General features: G+C 38.0%; 1 protein-coding gene across 4 annotated transcripts in view; it reads left to right on the top strand.

The window, feature by feature from the left end:
• PARD3B (par-3 family cell polarity regulator beta) overlaps positions 1 to 21,530 on the top strand; it is a 910,289-nt gene that overhangs the window by 465,219 nt on the left and 423,540 nt on the right. For all 4 annotated transcript variants that reach the window (XM_054722996.1, XM_054722997.1, XM_054722998.1 and 1 more), the window contains exons 6-10: positions 2,728 to 2,814; positions 8,936 to 9,061; positions 11,468 to 11,826; positions 14,186 to 14,325; positions 15,452 to 15,580. In XM_054722996.1, coding sequence (XP_054578971.1) covers positions 2,728 to 2,814; positions 8,936 to 9,061; positions 11,468 to 11,826; positions 14,186 to 14,325; positions 15,452 to 15,580 — 841 coding nt within the window. The remainder of the gene's footprint in view (positions 1 to 2,727; positions 2,815 to 8,935; positions 9,062 to 11,467; positions 11,827 to 14,185; positions 14,326 to 15,451; positions 15,581 to 21,530) is intronic.

Genomic DNA, 21,530 nt, shown 5'->3' with positions numbered 1-21,530 from the left:
CAGGCTATGCCAAGGGACCCCACTGGTGCATTTGTGCACCGGGCCTCTAGTACATAAATAAATGTGTGCATATCCTGCTCACTGGTCCCTGTACTCTATTCTGTAATTTACCTAAACAGACAGCATTGATAGCATATTTTCACTCTGAGGTACTGTGTCCAGCCCTACTTGCTATGTTTATCTTCCACGAATGGTGTATAGAGAGATTTCTATGGAACCCTATCAAATTTACATAATATTGAGGTTTGTTTTTTAAAAATAAATAAAAATGTATGTACTAGTCTCTGAGGCCCCCTTTTTGAAAATGTATTTCTTTCTATCTTGAAATGAATAACAGATAACAATTTATAAAGAGCATGGTGGGCCATGGTATGCATAAAACTTACAATGCTTGTCTATATTAACTAGATCAAATTCTCTGTAAGTGCCTGCATATTACAGTCAACAGAATTTAAAGTCTTGTTTTTTTCTAATATAAAAATATTTTAATGGTAGTAATTTAACAGTTGTCAAATATCCTTCAAGCCAAAAATTGTGCTGTCCTGTATAAAGATAACATAAAAGTTCATTCTGAAATGTTGAAAAATAAAATCTTATAAAGTAGAAGTGAACCTTAAAAAATGCATTCCCCCCCAAAATTTTAGTATTTGAAATAAGATTGATTACTTTAACAGATTATAAGATTTACTTTATTAAGTGAATGTAAAAATACAGGACTGATAATTACTAAAGAGCAGACATCAGTATGAAACATAGAACTTAAGTTTACACAGGGGTTTTGAGGGAGGTAGAGAAATATTTGCAAAAGAGAAAAAATGAGAATCCATAAAGGCATTCTAAAACTTCTTAAGCTGAAATCTTGAAGTCTATACTAGACTAAACACTTGCATTCCAAAAACCTTTATATAATACATACAAGTGCCATCTATCAGCATGTGGGTACTTAATACATTTATTAGGAAAGATAAGTGTTATGCTCTAAGTGCAAAAGTATAAAAGTACATCGTAAAGGTTGAGATAATAAAGTTTCAATGGTTAAATGAGATTTTAGTCTCTGTTTTTAAATGTCTTTAAAACAATAACGTAACCTTAGAATGTGAATGTTTTGGTTTAGTCTTCCTCAAATACCTCCAAATGCACTATATACCAGTTATTATATAAAGATGATTGCCTTGTGGTCCATTAAAAGCTATATAACATTCTCTGCCCACCAAACAATTTCTATTCATGACTTATAATGCATCCCTTTGCCTCGTATTTTATATACATATATTCATATAATGTCCATATTCTCACATAGAGGGTACAGAGCAGAATCTATTTTATCCCATGATATTATCACTCTAAGATTTGTTTTGTTTCTAACTTTCATTCCAAGCGTCTGCTATAACCTGCTTGACTGAACAAGTTTTAAATATGTCAGCAATATCTGAGCAAAACTCATTTGAAATTTATTATCAGATTTGAAATTCCATCATATTCCACAAATGTTGGAAACTGACATGCTCTTTTTTTTTTTTTTGCCGTTCTTAATGATAATAGGTTTGCAATGAAAACACATTAAAAAATAAGCCTAATCCTCTGATGAGAATATATTTAATGTATTTATTTTAGATTGCTGATAATTTAGAGAATATTTCATGCAGAGAGTTCATCAGGCATTTGCTGTCTTAATGTTGTTCTCAACTTTCCAGCAAGGAGCCAAATTTCACCATTTTCAATTTGGAGCAGGAATGCATTTGTAAGCAGCTGTAGCTCTTAATTTGACATCTAGTTTCAGGTCATTTTCATGTAAATAGAAAACAATAGAAGCCTGCTTACAATTTCCATAACTGGGATGTTTGCTTCAACTTTATCATTTTTCCTCTGGCAATTTTATTTTCTCTCTCTGGGATTAAAAGAGCCAATAATTGTTCACGGTTATTATTTCCCATCTATATAAAAACGTGTTAGTTCCACATTTTATTACTCAAAAGCTCCCAGGGTCTTCTATATTTCAGTCATACACACTATCCGTTAATGTTTCTAGCTCCTCCTCTCCTTAATCTGGAGTAGGTTAGGCAGGTCAGGCTTTCTATTTCTTTCTGTAATACATTTTCTCCAGGCTTTATCATTTTTTTCTGCCTCTAAAAAACGTACAAAGGTGAAAATTTGGAATTGTTCCATTGAATACAACTGATGCCTTATTAAAAGGCAACTTTAAATTTTGATTTATAATGCTTTGGACATGCCCATATATATATTACCAACCGTGGCTTCACAGTTGTAAAATCTAATTCTTTGCTTTTTCTATTAAATACATATTTTATTTCATTTTTCCTCTGTTTGGGGGGAAATCATACTTTATGATTACGCAAAGCTGTGCTTAGTTCTATGTATTTTATCATCTATACAGTAATCTTCAAGTGTGTCTCAATGGGGAAAAATTTTATTTTTTGTACATCCTTTTAAATATGTTGATTTATGTAGATTAAGTAGGAAGTTATTTTTGCAGGTAGTCATTTCCATTTGTTCCTCTTCTAGGAGAAAAAATAAGAAATCAGAAACTCTTTGAAGCATTTTATTTCCCGAATCTTCTGAACATTATCAGTAAATCATGCACTCCTTTGATTTTATCTGTGCTGTTAAGTTTATAGAAGTTGATATAATCCTAAAATCATTTTGTTAATGTGCTTCATCTGTATTTTTTTAGCAGAGACTCATCTGTGTTCTTTTTTCCTGCCCCAGTGATCTGACCAGAACAGTGGAGATTTCTGCTGAAGGAGGCCCCCTGGGAATACATGTAGTGCCCTTCTTCTCTTCTCTGAGTGGAAGGTAAGATGCTCTTCTTCTATCAGAAGTTCATGCTAATGAAAACCTTGACCAGAGCTCATTTGCCCAAACATTTCTCAGAAGAGGATTAAGTGTGTATCTTTGTTATTCAGATGGACACCTCAAGATAATACTTCTGTTGGCCACTTATGTGTTAGAAAGAAAATGAAATCATTTATTTCTAAGATGCAATGGAAAAGAAAAAAAATCAATCACAGTTCCTGAATTTATAATTAATTATGAAGTACTCTCTTTATGTATTCTTATCGGTAATATGTAGTAAACAAAATCCTTCTAAAAGATTTTAATATATTGTTAGATTAATATTGCAACTGAATTTTTTCATGTTCTAAAATACACTTCAACAGGTGAATATAGTAATTCTAAACTGATATTTTTCTGATATTCCTCAGGAATATGGATTTTAGGATAATAAATAGTATAACATATGTAATCAGATCAAAAGCTGTGCATGTTCTGTTGATATTAGCTATAGTAGCAAAATGCCATCATGCTATTTACTTTTAAAAAAATAAAATATGATCATTTACAAATAATTTACCATATCCTTTAAAAATTTCACACTGGCGAATGTTAATTTAGATTGTATCAGCATTTCTTGAAATGAATGTCTACCCAACTGGATACTGATGGAAATTAAATGTGTACCCGAGAGCTAATATTAATACTGTTATAACAACCATACAAAGCTAGTATTAGATATTATGTCACTTTTCAACAAGATACTGCCTTTAGATTTATATTGACAAGGACTCTCAAAAACTTAAAAGAAAATCAGTATTTCATATGACATGATTTTAAGTAGTTTGCTATATTTGTTTTCTTAAACTAAATGCATCATCAAGAAGGCAGAACACTTTATTTCAGCTCAGGAGACCAAAGAGGAGAAAAGTCAGTTGATTTCCTCAAGGTCGCACAAAATCCAGATCTCCGGACTTGCTCTCACTCCATTGCTCTATCTAAAATAGAGCTTTTCCCAAAGGTTATATAGTATTAATTTACTGGTTCTGAATATTTATTCAATTCAGGCTGCCATATAGCAAGAAGAGCAGGTTTAGGCATGATATTTTGGTTGGCATCGTTTTCAGCAGGTAGCCATCTGCTACCTGTAATTGCAAAGTCATCACCTTTTTTTCTGCAAATAACAGCTGATGCCAAGCTGTTGCCGGGGATGGATGTTCCTGAAAAAGAAATGAACTGAAAAACCGGTGGCTCTTATTGTCTCATTTCCTGTATGTGTTAATAAGCGTGTTTATAAATGTTACGGGTGATGGCACAGGACAAGCGGAGGCTGTTTTTGATAGACAGGGAGTGTATTTACCCAGTTGTCCTGAGAAAGTCTAATGGCTTTTGGCAGAAGTGCAGGGGTAGAGCTTTGTGAAATACCAGAGGGGTTACAGTACAGGCCCTTTAGCTTAATGAAGTTGGACTGAAACACACGATCACCCCAATGTCCAAAACGTGAGGGAATCTACAACGTGACAATCATCACACTTCATTTTCAATGGTTTGGAAAACAGGTTGACCCTCTGGACCAGCAATCACCTTCTCTCACTTCCAGTGAGGAAAATTGACTGGAATTTATTGATTTCCCCACTTCTCCGTCCTAGTTCTGACTTCTCTAGCATAAGCCTCTTAGAATAGTGGAAAGAGGGTTGGGCTTGGAGTCAGAACACTTGGATTCGAATTTCGGTGTTCTCTTTTTATAACTTTGAGCAAGTCCCCTCAATTTGCCTCTTGTGAATACCTATTTCACATCAAGGTTATGAGGATTAAATGACATTAAAAATGTGAAAGCTCCTTGTAAAACGCACACCATATGAATGTGTAAATGGTCAGTATTATTATTATTTTGGCTGAAACAGAAAAGCTTAGTTCAACAATGAACTTTTATAAGTTCATGGTCAACTGTTCAGTAACTTAGTGATATAGTTGTGTAACTTTTTTCTGCTATCCACTAGTATTATAGAAAGGAAATTTAATTTAAAAACATAAAAAAATAATATGGACGTGGAGACATGAGCCAATAAAAGTTAAGAAGTAATGAGTACAGGCTGAAAAAGCACACTTAACTCAACCCATGTGTCTAGATGCAACTGGGTATAGAGTGTGTCAGACAAGTGTCTGACTTCATAATGCCATATGGTTTCACTGTGTGAGAGGGGGTGAGGTGAGCTAAGGTCAGAGTGGTATACTTAGTTCTTAATTTCCTTCCATTTATTGGTTTGTGTCATTATTTTAAATTAGAATTTACATTTAATTATTTACTAGGACTACTGTAATTGGCTTTGCCTCCAATTTTTTTTTTTTTTTTTAGAAAAATACTGCCACACCTGTTGTTGAATTAGAAACCTAATCTAAGCTAGAACACCCTGAGTACAATATAGAGGCTGTTGTATTAGATAAAGCCTAAATGGATTCATTAGCTATCACAGCACAGGATGCTAAATGCTGCTTGTATGGAGAGCTATTGGCTTGCACAGTAAAAAACAAACAAATATATATATAAATATATATATATATATATATATACTGAGTTTTGGCAGATAAAAAAACAATGTAATTTTATTTTTTTAAATCAACATGGTTTTGTTTTATAAGTAAAGTCATTGAATCTCTTTGATTTTTAGTAAATAAAAATACTATAGCTCTTTTTCATAATGACAGCTAAATATGAGAGAGGAGATGGAAGGGATGGGTAAAGAGAGACAAAATGTGAGAAGAACTGATGTTTAGATCAAAATCCTAAGCTGGGAGAGTGGTGGAGGCCATGTGATACAGTGGGAAGAATGTAAGTCTGCCAGGGAGAGGGTGGGTTAGTGCCTAAATGATTCTCAGAAGACCAAGAAGCAATTGCTACCCCTCTGATTCTTCGGGCCTATAGATTTCAGCCTCCTTTATCACTCACTGCTCATTAATGCAAATTAACCTCTTTATCTCAGCTTATAACTCCTCGACCGCATTAATCATTATATCCTGAGAGTCTTGGTCTCAGATGAGACAGCTAATGCAGCCCACCAGTTTGGGGCAAAGTGGATTATCAGGGATTCTTTTCTGAGTCTCTCATACTCTGCATGAAATCAAACTGGAGGAACCCATTCCTTCCAAGGAACAGAAAAGCAGGAATGGTTTGCCAGGGACCAAACTCATAAAAATCAGTCAGTTTTACATTTTACCAAAATTGCCTCTGACACATGGCTTTTAGAGTTGGGCTTATACTGTCAATAAATTTTTCATGGAGAGTTAGGTTATTTAGATCAGCAAGGGTCACATAGCATGCTCCAGCTGTAAAATGCCAGCTAAATTGCAACCAAGTGGCCTGAAAGAATTAATTCATCTCCCAAAATGTGAAATTAAATCCTACGGAGTAGCATTACATGACTGATGATGTACCGAATTAAATTAAAGGAAGACTTGAATGCTTGTTAAAAAAATATCACTTACATAAACTGGTTTAGAACCACATGTGAGTCTCCTAATGGATCATGTTATTGTGTGTCCACCATAACAAAACTCCTAAATGTGAAATCTCAGAGAGTTGTTGAATTTAGGAAAGAAACACTAGTTTGTTCTATTTCTTTACTTTTATATTTTTGCATGTCCAAGAGTTCAGCTTTTAATATTATGTTAGATTAAGGTAGGATTAGTGCCTTAAAAATATTCATTTGAATCTTAGATATTTTATCAAATAGCAACCTTGGCTCCTTTCCTCCTCCACACAGAATGAGGTTCAATTACTAACCTACTGGAACTAGGGAGTGAAGCGTAACACCTCACCACACACTGGGCCTGTGACCCGGGGCCTTCCCTGAATGGGTGGTATGACTGTTTGCAGTTCTCTCTCTTGCATCTGCATACTGTATCCATCCAATATGTTCGCAGTAGAGATCTGAGTGTCACTGCTGGGATTCTCCTGCTGCCATCTCGAGATGACATGCGCTCATTCAGCCAGCTGAGGCCCTGGCGGCAGAGCCTCCACTTTGTGGCTGTTCCAAACAGGAAGATGGGTTTTCTCCTCCACTTTTATTAGCAGCAGCCCTTTGTCCATGGCTGACCCTATTATTCACCCATAAAGTGTGCTCATATCTTATTTAGATTTGAGATGTAATGGAAAGGGGCTGTATATTAGCACACGAGGCCCCTGTAGAAGGAGATGACGAAGAAAAACAAGAGAACTAGGGAAGAGGAGATGGCAGTTTCTCCATACCCAGCAAATTCCTCGTGGAGAAGGTCTTTCTTTCTCACTCTGGGCTACAGCTAGGACCCTGACATGCCAACAAGGAGCAGGGAAATCCTCAAATGAGAAATATCTATAATAGACATGAATTTAATATCTTCTAGTTTTTTACATAGGTACTACTGATATGTAATGGATTTACACACACACACACACACACACACACACACACACACACACACACATACATATCTATATATATAAAAGCCCAGCGACCGGAACAGCAGAATGACCAGAATAACTGATGGCTATGACGCGCACTGTGGCAGCCAACCAGCCTGATCCGAGCCCTGATCACCCCTCCTCCCTGGCCATACCAGCCCCCAATCGGCCCCCAACACCCCGATCGGTGGTGGGGCCAGTTGGCCAACCACCAGCTGCCCCTCCCCCCTGCAGGCCCGGCCCGATGGGTCCCCATTGGGACGGGCCAGCTAGACCCCACCTGTGCATGAATTCGTGCACCAGGCCTCTAGTCTATATATATATATAAAAGCCTAAGTGACCGGTCGACTGCTCACTATGACACACACTGACCACCAGGGGACAGACGCTCAATGCAGGAGCTGCCTCCTGGTGGTCAGTGCATTCCCACAGTGAGAGCCCTGTTCAGCTGACCGGAATGAGCAGGAGCGGCTCCTCCCCAGCCACCTGCCACTTCGCGCACTACTACATTCCTCGGGGGATGTTGGATGCTGGTTTCAGCTGGATCCCTGCAGGCCATGACTAGGGACCCCACCGATGCACGAATCATATAAAATTAATTCTTATGTTTTTATTGTTGTAGTTCTTTCTCCTTTCCTTTCTTTTCCAGTTCCCTACCTTACTGACTTTAAGCCACAACCACAAAGCACCAGGAGCCTCCAGGTATCCTCTCTGAATCCAGATTGGTTGAAATTTCAGGCACCTCTTCCCAAAGCCCTGCCTTCCTCACACCACTGCCTTGCTCAGAAGCAGTGGGTGGGGGTGGGGGTGCCACTCCAACCTGATAAGTCCATTGGCAAGTATTCAAGGCCCCTCCACTGGCCGCCCCATCCAGTGTTAGCTCCCACACTGCTCCTCACACAAGGCCAGCTTACACAAACACACAGCATTTATCCTGCTTTCTTGTTGATTCTCTCTCTCCTATCCAAATTCTACTCATTCTTCTGGCCCAGTTTCATCCCACTTTCTCCCCACATCCTTCTGTGAAGGATCTAGGCTTATTGATAGTGTCCAGATTTTTAATTTCTGCTTTGCTCTAAGCATGTACTGACCAATTGCCCTGGCCCTACAACCTTGTCTCATATGCCTCCTTCCTGAACACATAGAAGACACTCAGCACATGTTTGACTCCATTAACAGATGAGACCAAACTTCCTTCTAAATGGAGCAATAAGATCTGTGCTTAAATGTTGACTTTTTAAGATGCAAATTATTGAAACATATAGTAAGACTGCAAAAACATTACAGTGAATAACTCATCCTCTCCTGTTACTAATCATCAAGTTACCCCCTTGGCACTAACTGCGTATTTTGGTCAGCTGTGATGCCCTCCTCCAAACCACCAGCCTTTCGTATCCTCATCTGCACTTAGCCACCGGAGCCCTTTCTAAGTTTCCTATAAGCACTAGAAATGGGATTGTAGATTCATGTACCCTGGGTAGGCATTTATGTCTATTTGTCTTGAAGGGATTTTTCTCTTTTGAGTGAGTTGTGTTTTTTGTCCTTTTTTTCACTTAGGATTTAAATAACAGTTACCTGAATATAAAGCATCTTTTTTTTTCACACAAATAAAAATTAGTATTTATTTCTGAATAGTTGGAAGTGGAGAAATAATGAGCATATTATTATTCAGTAGTTGCACTTCAACCTAAATTTTGCATTTAGGATTCTAGGACTCTTCATTCGCGGCATTGAAGAAAACAGCAGGTCCAAGCGGGAAGGACTGTTTCAGGAGAATGAGTGCATTGTAAAGATCAACCAGGTGGACCTCGCAGACAAAACCTTTGTTCAGTAAGCATTGTTTTTTCCATTGTTTTATTTATTGTATGATGCCTAGAATGTTTACAATTATTACTGAGCTCATTATGATCAAAATTCTAGGTAGAATTTCCATCAGTTCCCTTTGAATGACTCCAGACTACCCGTTTTTAATTGCAGCTTATGTTTCAGCATACTCAAAGGCCCCCGACAGCCCCAGGAATGAATGGTAAACTGTGGAATGGAGCAAGCCTTCCCAGCTGGTTGTCTTTCTGGGGCATCTATAGATGGGTTTGTTTTTCCTGGGATATGGGTCAGTTAAACTGGTATTTAATGACTCTTTTCACAGGCTGTTAGTTCAGCTTTTTAATTAACTTACTTGGTATCAGTAGTCTTCCTTCAACTAAATATCTGTGAGTGATGTCTGTGCAGACTCACTGAATAATAGAAACAAAGGGGGGAATTAAAATACTCTCCCCCAAGAAATCATTTCTCTGTGCATGAAAATGTGATGGGAATAGGTTTGTTGAGTAAAGATTTAGAAGATGTAGCAGCCTACATGTATTTTTTAAATGTATGTTGGCATTGCCTTGGGATTCTGGAGCAACAAGATAAGTGTGATGAATACTTCTTAGTAATCATCACCAACCTCTTGTTTCTGATCAAAATAACTCATAATATGTCTTCCCTGTGGCCATTAGTTCTCAGTATAGTCTGTGGAGGGAAGGGGCCAGTGGTTGTGGGTTTAGGGAGCATCAAGCACTGGTTGCTTTGGGAGAAAAGGAAACCTTAATTGTCTATTTCTGAAAATAATGAATAATAGATAAAATTATAGTCATTATTAATAATGATATTATTTTTATAAACCACTGTCTTTTACAAGGACTTGATAAGTATGTAAGGCAGACATTATCATCCCTATTTTTTAGAGGTGGAAATTGGGGCTCATAAAAATTCAGTATGGAGTTAGTTGAGAACAGAAACTGACTCCTGGTCAAGGAACTGGCCAGGAGACTGGGCTTGTCATATGCAGTCTTCTCCTTCCCCACTACCCACATGGGCAATTCAGCACTTCAGAAAGATGAGGGGGAGCAGATGGCAGTGGGAATTATGATTCATTATTATTTGGTGTGGCTGCTTGTAACAGAGGCCTGAAACAAAAGTAGCTCATGCAAGATTAACATTCATTTTTTCTAAGGAAAAAAAGTATGGAGGTGGCAGTCCAGCGTTGATGTGGTGGGTCCACCATCATCAGTGTAGCAGGCGTCTTCCCTCTTTCTGCTTCACCATTCTTCTTGTGTGGCTGCCACTTTTAAGCTGTGTCAGGCCCACAGGATGGCTGCTGGAGTTCCCTCCCTCACTTCTGAGTTTCAAAAAATAGGAAAGAGAAATGGGAGAACTAAAAAGTCTCTGCCTCACAGATAATCCAGCTTTTCTCTACCCCTTCACTTGTGTCTCATTGGCAAGAAAAGCTGGGAAAGGGAGTAATTTTACCTCGTCATAAGGCATAAGGAAGAAGAAGAAAAAGTAGTCAGAAATTTGAGGATAAATATAAAGTGCTAAGACAAAAAAGTAAAAACTTTATGTAGTCTACAACGGAGTGACCAGAATAAACAGGAGAGTGCATATGGGATTTAAACCCACTGTGACATTCGGCTCAGCCCACACACCTACCAGATGTCTCTATGAGGAAACGTTTGTGTCAAAACGGAACTTTGGGAACACAACTCATGGTACAGAAGACCTATACTTTAGAATGAAGTCCTAAAAGGGAATTAATTGATCATCTGATCAATATACAAAATGATTTTTCCCATCTAAAATTAAAGCTTGCTTTGCTATTTACTTCAGTAATCATTACTGGATTGATTTAGAAATGCTTAAAAGCTGTGGTTTCCTAGACAAGTTACTTAATCTCTCTGAGCCTCAATTTTTTCATTTTGCAAAATGAGAGCTAATTTTACTGAGCTAACATGGTCACTAAGAAGATTGAGAGACTTGCCCAGCCAGTATGGTTCAGTGATTGAGCATGGACCTATGAACCAGGAGGTCACGGTTCGATTCTGGTCAGGGCACATCCCCAGATTGTGTGCTCAATCTCCAGTTGGGGATGTGTAGGAGGCATCCAATGGATGATTCTCTCTCATCATCGATGTTTCTATCTCTTCCTTGCTGTTTCTGGAATCAATAAAAATATATTCTTTAAAAAAAAAGAAGATTGAGAGACTAATGCATGTGTAGCTTAGTACAGGACACCTAATGGGCAGGACATGTGTGGTAACTAGTATTTGTTTAGCAAAGTCAAGCTCGTTTAGTAGTGATAGCATCTCCTATGCCCATGCTGCTCCCATTACTGTGATGCTGGCGTGCTTTAGAGATGGCATTGCTAACCTCAGTTCTTTACACGTTTCCTTACATGTTTCCTAACTCTCCTTCAAGGGCTCAAGACGTCTTCCGCCAGGCAATGAAAGCTCCCTGTGTGCTCCTCCATGTGCTTCCCCCTCAAAACCGTGAACAGTACGAAAAATCAGTCATTGGACCTCTTAACATTTTTGGTAACAACGATGGTGTTTCAAGAACAAAGCCACCACCTCCTGTCCACGCAAGATTGGGAATAAAGACCATGAATCTCACCGGAACAAGCAGCCCCGAAGAAGATGGGTCACCTTGCCTGCAGCAAAGCAAGAGCCCCCTAGTATCAAGAATAGGGAGAAAGCCATCCTCTCCCTCACTCTCCCCTCTCATGGGGTTTGGCAGCAAGAAAAATGCAAAGAAAATTAAGATTGACCTTAAGAAAGGTAATTATTAAATTATGCTTAATAGCATTCTATTATTGTAACATGTAAAATTGGTTAAGAGAAATGCATTAAGGCTAATTTCGTTAATTCTCCCTTCATTTAATTGTATCAAAGAATGGATTTAACTGTATACTTAGGTAACAAATTTCTGAAAACTGTAGTACTTTCTTATTCATCTCTTCTTGTGAAGAGTGTAGATTATTTGAAACAAGAAAATAATGGAGACATGCTGGGGAATGGAGAGACTCATTGCAAACTTGATACACACAGAGCAATACTGTAGCACAAGTTAATACTAAATAGACACTAAAATTCAATTGTTCCTGTTTTGAGCAAGATTTATAATTTTTGAAACAACCTTAGGCCAAGCTCAGAAAACATATGTTTTTGTTTCTCTAACATAGTTTTGGACCAGCAAAAAAATTTATTCCTCAGATACCAAACATGTGACAATTAGTCATATCATTAATTCAACATTGCAAGCAATTTTTAAAAATATACTTAATTTCAAAGGCATGTCTAACCTTTTATTCATCTTTTTCAATCCTTCTATCCATTTCAAATGTTGATCAATGAGACTAGATCATGGTTGTACATACATATTTATGTAATATTATCATAAACATAAGCATTCATGCATTTCCATGCCTTTGTTTATTTTGTAACTCCCCTTCCCCCACTGCAGCCTTTTATAATAATATGTGATTTTCAAGACTCAATTCAAAAGAAACTAAGATATCATAGATTCTTGTCTAAATTAGCAGATAATTTAATGATCATAAAGTAGTTTTAGGATGCTTATTAACATACATTCAAAGCAAATAGCATGTACCTTTAATAGAGATTATTCTGAAAGATCCTCTGGTCAAAATTGCATCCCCCTATATGAATTCTATACTGGGAAGAAAATGTATTGACTGAGAGGCACAAACAGACTAGTGTGCTTAGCAATTGGGCTTTTTATATAAATGCATAATTAGTGCTTTTCGTACAAATTATCCAATTGTGTATAGATATAGGGCTGTGTGCTTTGAGGATAGATGAATCAAAAGTAGAATGTGGCCTTAAAAAATCCATCAGAAAGCCTTGATTGTAAAAATAAAGAATATAACATCACAGTTGTACTTTGGGAAGATTAATCTGACAGTAAAAAGATACACCAAAGAAGAGGCCAAACAACAAAGGCTCAGCAAAGGGTGCATTGCAGGTGTTCAGATATAATGTGTATTCCTTAGTAGCTGCCTGGATGTAGGAGGGACAAAAGAGAGAAATTACATTATTGCTGAGAGTTTCAGCCAGAGCAGCTTGCATGATGGAGATGCCATTTCTAGAAATTATAAATTCATGTAGATGAGTAACTTTGAAAAGGCCAGGATCTAGATCAGAGAACAGGTTCATAGTGACGTTTGAAGAGCTGGTGAAAGTATGCGCATGGTGATTTCTAGAATGCCGACACCAGAGAGATTAGAACCAAACAACGACATTTAGGTGTCATTTATAGGGAGAAGATAGTTTGAGCCAGGAGCTGGGCAAAGCAGAGAGTCTGGAGGAAAAATGGTTCGAGGACAGGTCCTTGGAGAACATCTATTGCTGTGGGAGAAAAGTGGGTAAGAGAGAGAATGACAGATATGATATGATCAGAGTGGTAGGAAAATGATCAAAAAATAAAGATACAGAGACCAAGGGGGAGTTAATTTCAAGAAAATGATTGCTTAAAAAATGTCAACAGTAGAGAAGGGGGGAAATTAAGAATAGGAAGAATTATTGGATATGCTCCCAGGCAGGTCACTGGTGTTAGAAGACTGAAGAAGCAGTAAGATTGAAGTAAGGACTCTTTAGGATAGAGAAATCTGAGCATACCTTTAGATAGAGTGAAAACCCATCTCCTTACTGAGAGATTGAAGATTCAAGCGAGCGGGATGGGAACATCAAGAGTGAGTGAAGGGACAGTGGTTTGCAGTGTACAAGGGACAGACATACGTAGAGGGGGCCATAAGGGAGCCCGCTGATTGAGTGCTGCAGGACTCATGTCCCAGGGTCCTTTGCTTCTAATGGTTAACTGAGAATTCAGTATCCCAGGTGTGTGGATAACATGTGGCATTTCTTCTAGGGCCTTCATAAATAAAAGTGTTACATGTCTGCACTTGGCCCTAAATCCACTTTGATGGCATCATAGCCTGTCAGAAACTACAATCTATATTTGAAACTAGAACAACTGAAACTTATTTAAAATATTTGCTAGAATGTAACTATTTCACTTATTCTACAGGAGTCTAAATTAGGTAGATTTTAGTGTATGATTGAATATAATATTATTCCTCTTACGGTGACCCTGCATTTTCCTGGTCTTATTTACTAGGCCCGGAAGGACTTGGTTTCACTGTGGTCACTAGAGACTCTTCCATACATGGTCCTGGTCCCATTTTTGTGAAAAACATTTTACCAAAGGGAGCAGCAATAAAAGACGGCCGCCTGCAATCCGGGGACAGAATTTTGGAGGTAAGAATTGAAATTAATATCTTCAATAAAATATTTCTTGGTATTTATATAAGTATATGAACATATATATTAATATTTAAATTTTGAATATAATATATTGAAAATCATTACTTAAATACAAGATAAAGACTTTAATTATAAAACTCATTAATAAGCAGCCTAACTTTGTAAGCCCCCAATGAGACCAGCGATATGGGGACAAGTTACACTGAAAGCTTTTCTCTGTCTTCTTTTTCTTACTTTCACCTCTTAGGGTCTCTGGGGACTTTGGATCAAATTTAAGAGTTCCTTTAATTAGGGGTAAGATTTTCAAAGTTACACCCAAGCCCTGGTAACAATTTCTTTAAACTTCTTTAAAAAATGGGGCAGCCTGTCTCGGGTTGATCTATGCCTCTAGAGAAGAATTTGGAATTACCCAATGCAAGAGGCTTTTTTTTTCCTCCTCATTTAATTTTGTTTGATAGCATCATCTCCTCATCTCCTTGGCAAATATGTATTGTCAGCTTACTGTTCAAGAAATCAGCTTCATTAAATGGAACTGCTGGTTCCATTTAACTTCCTCATGGCACAGAAGCAACACTACATAGCTCTGTAGGCAGTTCTAGATCATGAATGATGTACTGAATGACACCACAGCTGCAAATGAGAATTCCCAATCATCTATGATGACCTGATGACTGTAATTTTCCAAACATGGAGAACGCTGTAACAAAAGATGCTATTTCCAGAGAAATTTGCCACATGATAATAGTCCATTTCTGCTTCCTGCATGAGGCAGAGAATGGTGCCAGCTAAGCATTTGCAATACACTTCCTTCTTACTTGAAGAATCATTCTCTGGTATCTTTCAGTTTGATTTTCCTCTCATAAGAATGTAAAGTCTTAGGAGAAACTGCTTATATTAATTACTGACTCTCTGAGGCTGTCCAACACCTTAATGAGTGATGGTTGGTGTATTATTGTTATTTTAAACATGGTTGTTTTGGGTCCATGTGTTCACTACTCATGACTTCAGATCTTCGTGGATCGTGGGGAGTCCATTTGCTGCTTACTTTCAAAAACCAATTAGGGTAGAAGGAGATGGCAAGTGTTGTAATCATGGCGGTTCCTATTATTATCTTCATCAGGTAAATGGCAGAGATGTCACTGGCCGAACTCAGGAAGAGCTGGTGGCCATGCTGAGGAGCACCAAGCAGGGAGAGACGGCGTCTCTGGTCATCGCCCGCCAAGAAGGAGCCTTTCTGCCCCGAGAGCTGGTAATGTTCAGACAGAGCTAACTGAACCCAGTAAACTCCTAACATCTGAAGGAGGACATCTAAGTCCCAGGCTCCATTCACACCAAGAGTGCTTTGCTGCACTTGGGGTATCTCAGTTTTAGAATGCTAATGCAAGGAGTTGGATAAATGCTGCTTACTGGTGCACAAGACCCTTTTAAGGAAGCAATTTGATAACACTCAGCTGAGTAAAATATACATTGAGTATGAACTAGGCAGTGGGCCTTATGCAAAACACAGATAGCAAATATGTCAATGGCCCTGCCTTACTGCAGTTTGCAGTCTAAAAGGAAATACAAATATAAGATAATTCAAAATGGTGATGAAGAAGACTGCTTGGTGCTGCAGTAACATATAACAAGGGAATTTGGCCTAGTCTTGAGGGCTACGAAAGGTAGCTAGAGGGAGAGTATTTCAAAAGTCTTATTAAAAATGTATACCTTTTGACCTTTCGAACTACACCTCTGGTAATCTCTCCTAAACTGATTAGCAAATATGTGGGAAACATTTGTGTCATTTATTTTTTCCCAAGTCCTATTTATTGTAGTGATATATTGTGTTCTATACAACCATAAGGTATTGGTTGGGTAAATAACTGGAAGCTTCTAAGGAAATATAAGTACTTTAAATAGTCTCTGTGAAGAATTGATAATAACATGAGAAAACGTTTATAGTATATTGTTAAGTTAAAGAGCAGGGTATAAAATGATCTATGTAGTATGATCAAATTACACTTTAAAATCTGTTTTAAAAATAACTGAAAGGAGATGTACCTGAATAGCTTGAATTATGAGAGAATTTTATTTTCTCACTTTTTTACAACGAACACAAATTATATATTTTATTATTGATATATTTGAAAAGGCTATATAGAATCTTCAAAGGACTTTTTATGGCTAATAACAAAGAGGAATAGATGTGATAAGAGGATTTTTATTACCCTTTGGTTTTTATTTTATTTCCTTTGGATCTATATAAGAAATTACAAAAGCACATATGCATAATATAATAGGTTCCCAGAGTTAGATCAACAGAGGGCTAGTTGAGAAAATTGAGGATAGTTAGCTTGAGAAAGAGAAAGTTTAGGACATATCATAATTGTTACCAGATATGTAAAGAGTCATTGTATAGATTAGAAAGTAGTCTTAATCTGTTTCTTTAGATAGTTTATATTCATTAATTTACTTTTGCATTAAGTTAACAATTTATTGAGCATCTGCTGTGCACTAAATAGGAGGTTCTGGGGATGCAAAAATTAAACTCATATTTGCCCTCAGTAATAATGAGCATTAATATATGAGAGAGGTGATTCAGCAAGGCTGTCTATTCAAACATGAATATAAACTCATATACAGAAGATGAGGCTCAGAGTACATATTGTAAAAGTATGTGAGGATTTTTCCTGAGAGTATCTTAGGCAGATAATGAGGCATGCTCTGTTCCAATATTCTATATAGCCTATTCCCTTCTTGGACATCTCCAATAGTTAGAAAGTTCTTGGAACATTATCACTTCCAACTACTTGTTTTGGTACAAACTCAATAAGGGCAAAGGAGGTGGGGAGTGCTGTCTTTGTGGTTTATGCCACTAATTTTTCTTCCTTTTCCTATTTCCCTATAAATCTTCCCAAAGCATACAACAGGGCAAAGAGACGAATGTATAAGATGATGGGAAAGAGAAGGAATAATTGAAAGGAAACTCCTGCCACAAAAATCATGCTGGAAAGGCGGTCCTTTCCCATCATCTTAATTAGTGGCATAAACCACAAAGACAGCACTCCCCACCTCCTTTCCTCTACTTGACTCCTATATCCAAGCATTTTGGTAGAAGAATCTGGAATTTTTATCTCGTCTCCTTGCTGAAGCTCCTTACTTTTCCTAAAGAGAAATGCTGAAGAAACTCGTAGTCTAAATTTCCCCCCTAAAATTTAGATAGATTTTTCCTTCGATCCTTTATTTATCCCAACATCTTAGTCTTTTGATACAAAAGGTGAAGTGGAAAAAAAACGATAAAAAGGGGGCTGCATGTGTACATGGCAGGAAGCCCTTCATTTCCTGTCCACTTCTTTGGTTACTGGAGATAAAAACTCAGAAAACCTCAGTGGGTTTAGGCAGTACTTGTTTCAGGGACAGAACAAGAAAAGGAGTTTTATCTGTGTGTTCTGTTGAATAGGGTCCTGGAAGGAGCAAAACCCTATATTGAAAGAGAAACTTCCCAACCGCCCCCTGTGCATGCAAAAGAAACAAATGACAGAGCTCCAACTGGAAGCTCAAACCCTCACATGCCCCTGGTTCCCCATCTAACAGTCCCTATGCCCTTCCCCTTCCCCATGTGTTCTCTAGCATTCCCACCCCCCACTCCTAAGTCCTTCTTCCTATAAGCTCCCTCTTCCACCAGGTAAGGGGGGGAAAGGATGTTGAATCTATCCCAATTTGAAACTCTGAATACATTTTCAATCAAAGGCAATTACATGTGGAATGTAGCAAATGGAATAATAGAATTTTCAGACTAAAGGGAGCTGGAAGAGTCTGTGAGTCCAGCTCTAATTTTCAGTTGAGAAAACAGGTTCGTTGTTATTGAGTAACCTGTGCAGGTCCCCACAAAGAGCAGGAACTAGGAGCCTATGTTTCTTAACATGTAGTGTCATCTCTGGTGTTCAACTCCCTGTCCTCAAACTCTGTATTTCGTGCTTACTGTGTGATCTAGAGCTGGTCACAATATCATTCTGAGGCTCACTTTCCCCATCTGTACCCTCAGATTTTTGTGAGGATTAAAAGAGATAATACATGCAAAGCTTTTAGCCTACTTTATGGCCGATTATAAGTTATTGATGTATGTTAGCTATAATTATTTCTTCTTGTACATTACTACTTCTGCAGCACTATTAACATAATACTATACTTTATATTCATTGTGGAATAAATAAATGTATGCACTTTTGCCTGGGATTAACCACTATTTCAAACATTGATTTTTTTTTTTATTATTTTAAAATGTAATTTTGGTATCCAAAATACAGAATTGCAAACAAGTTTTATAACCAACCAAGTCCATAATTCAGGACAGCCTGCATATATTATTTCATTTTCATTTAATAGAATTTAGCAAAATTTGATTTCTATCCCAGAAAGTGACATCATAGCCTGAGCCCACCAGAGAACATATTAAATTAATTGTGCAACGACAAGATTGAGTGCAAATAAATTATTTGTTCTCATTGTTTTTAGTTTTGTACAAAATTTGGAGGGCATATGGTTAGTATCCATCCTCTTAGAATTCCCTGGCAAATCATCTCGACTCTTTTAAAAATATTTGACTTCTAACTATCCACGCATGTACAATATTCTTTGTAACCACAGCAAAGCAAGGGCCTTTGAGGCTTAGAAGCACCTAAGTAATGTGGACCCGGAACCTTTGTTTTGGAGAACTATGGGATAGCATTCTCTTTCCAGCCCGAAGGCCTGCCTTGGGTGCCAAGGAGCATGAACCATGCAGCAGGTTTAAAGAAGGGTCATGCTTGGCATGCACAGGAGTGTTTCCATGGGAATTACTTCATAGTGTGGCATGCACTAGACTAGTCGAAAGAGCAAAACGAAGAACACTGTTCTTTGTGATAGAGCTTTGTATTTTTCTTCCAAATAAAAATTGAAGATGGTATCGCTTCGGCCTCTTCTCCCTTCTTGTGATTGATGTGCACACTTGACTTTCCATTGAAAACGTGGCAGGGTGAAGGAAGGACAGCACTTCCTGCTTTTGTCTTGTTCTATCTCCTTTGAAGACAACAAACTGTGTTTCTTGTTTTCTTTCCTGAGAAGCTGTCCTCTCCCTTTTGTTAAGCCTTGCTATTTCAGAAGCTCGATACCCTTTCAACAGCACAGCTCTGCCTGTTTTCTGACAGTTAAATCTTCCTTGTTTCCTTGTTATCACTAGCTTATTGTCAAGTCTTAACACTTACAGTCAAGGGACCGTGTGGTCAGCAGTGCTACAGGAAGCCCCGATATAGGACGGCCTCTCGGATGTGACCCTCTGTCACGCCAAAAGGCCTTGGCATCCATGTCCTGGTCGTTTCTCCTGCCTGCCACAGAAGAGATGTGTGCTGAGCACTGCCTGGGCCATGTCCTCCCTCCAGAGCTGTTGGTTAGTATCGCAAATTTAGCAGCGCATATAGCCAGCCTTCTTTCCATTTGTGGCAAGCTGGGTCAAAAATCAAATGAGAGGAATTCATGTAATAACATTACAACTATTTAGCTCTTCCTGGTATCTTTACCAAAAGAACTGTGCATCCGAGATAATCCTTCCAGAATCCCAGCCCAAAAGATCCTTTGATCTCCTCGCCCCCTGACAGGGTGAGAGTTTATTAAAGAGGTGTTCACATAAGGAACATTTTTGCAGAAGGAACTTGGAGATTAGTGTTGGTAATAGAATCGGAGGGGAAACTGCTGTGTCTGCGTCTGCTCTTGAAATGAAAACTATGCTGCTTAATCGGTGGTTTGTTTGGTCTGTTCAGTGACAGACTGGTCTACAAGTTCTTTTCCATCCCTGAGACCAGAATTTTTTTTTTTTTTATGTTCCTGCAAAGTGTGGGACGAAGCCATCTTTCCATTTAGGAAAGATCCTGAAAAACTGAAGGATTTATCTTCATTCCATGCCTTTATTTTTTAAGAGCTTCAGAGAGAGAGAGAGAGAGCAACACTGTGTTATGTCCTATGTGTGCATGTATGTGTGTGTGTAAGTATATGTCTTCTTTCATTTCTTGAGGAGAAAGGAATATTCTGCCATTTCTTTGTTAACCTCTTTAACATTTCATATTCTGACCTACTGCCTTATCTTTAAATTATCCTGAAAATCACAGCAATCCCTGGTGGGTAAAACCCGCTGAGAAAATTTCCAATGTATTTATAATTTCTACCTGCCAAGCGTGCCTGCTATTAAATGACAGTCTCTGCAAGTGGGATTGACTTTATTTCAAAGAAGCAAGTTGCTCCTGCCTGGCGGGATTGAGATCCAGAAGTCGGCCATGTTTGTCATGCTGATTTGACCTTCACTTAGGAATAGTTTTCTTGCTGAGAAAAAAAAAAGTGATGCACACACGTGTGAGGCTCCCTGCATAGCTGCTGCGCTTGGAGTATTTCAGCACTTCTTATTCACCAGTCCCTGGGACCACCTCAGCCAATGACATGTGCACCCGATTCCTTCCTGGTTTTCTCTGTCTTCTTAAGTGAAAAATTCGCATCTTCAAATGTCAAATTATTGAACATCATAAATCATGCAAGAAATTTTGTTTGAAATTTCAGATGAACCTCATTTAACTGATATATTATTGTACTCCCTTTGGCTATTGGATTCAAATGATTCCATGCTTAATTAACCAAGGTACTTAAGGAAGAGTGAATATTATAGCAGCTATTGTGGATAAGTAGCAGAAATTAAAGAATGATTTTAGAATGATTTTTCTATGTAAACCAAAGTCCCTGGGTTATGTTTTGAAATTTAAGTTATTATACAGAAATCAAGATGCACTGCTATATTTTATGGATTCTTCTGGTAACACAGTTCTAGTGACTTAAGATGGAGTCTGTGCTGAGATATAGTCTCCATTTCTGCTTTCCTCTATAATAACTTCCACTTCCTTCTTACTGTATTTCCAGTCAACCAATTTGTGTTTAATCGTAGTCAAGGCTCTGCAACATGAACTTCAGAGGTTTATTCTAATAAGATGTGCTTCTGTCCTAAGGGAGCTTCTAGCCCATAAAGAAAAGAAAAATGATGAGTTGATGAAATTGGGCAAGTAAAGTGTTGCAGTGATTCAAAGTTGGAAACCAAGGAAACCTTCGAAAACACAACAGACTTTGCCCTGGCTGGTGTTGCTCAGTTGTTTGGGCATCGTCTCATGCATTAAAAGATTGCCTGTTTGATTCCCATCTACTGATTG

The sequence above is a fragment of the Eptesicus fuscus genome, chromosome 11, assembly GCF_027574615.1.
Source record: "Eptesicus fuscus isolate TK198812 chromosome 11, DD_ASM_mEF_20220401, whole genome shotgun sequence".
In the NCBI taxonomy this organism is placed as follows: domain Eukaryota; kingdom Metazoa; phylum Chordata; class Mammalia; order Chiroptera; family Vespertilionidae; genus Eptesicus; species Eptesicus fuscus.
This window is presented reverse-complemented; position numbering and strand designations above follow the sequence as displayed.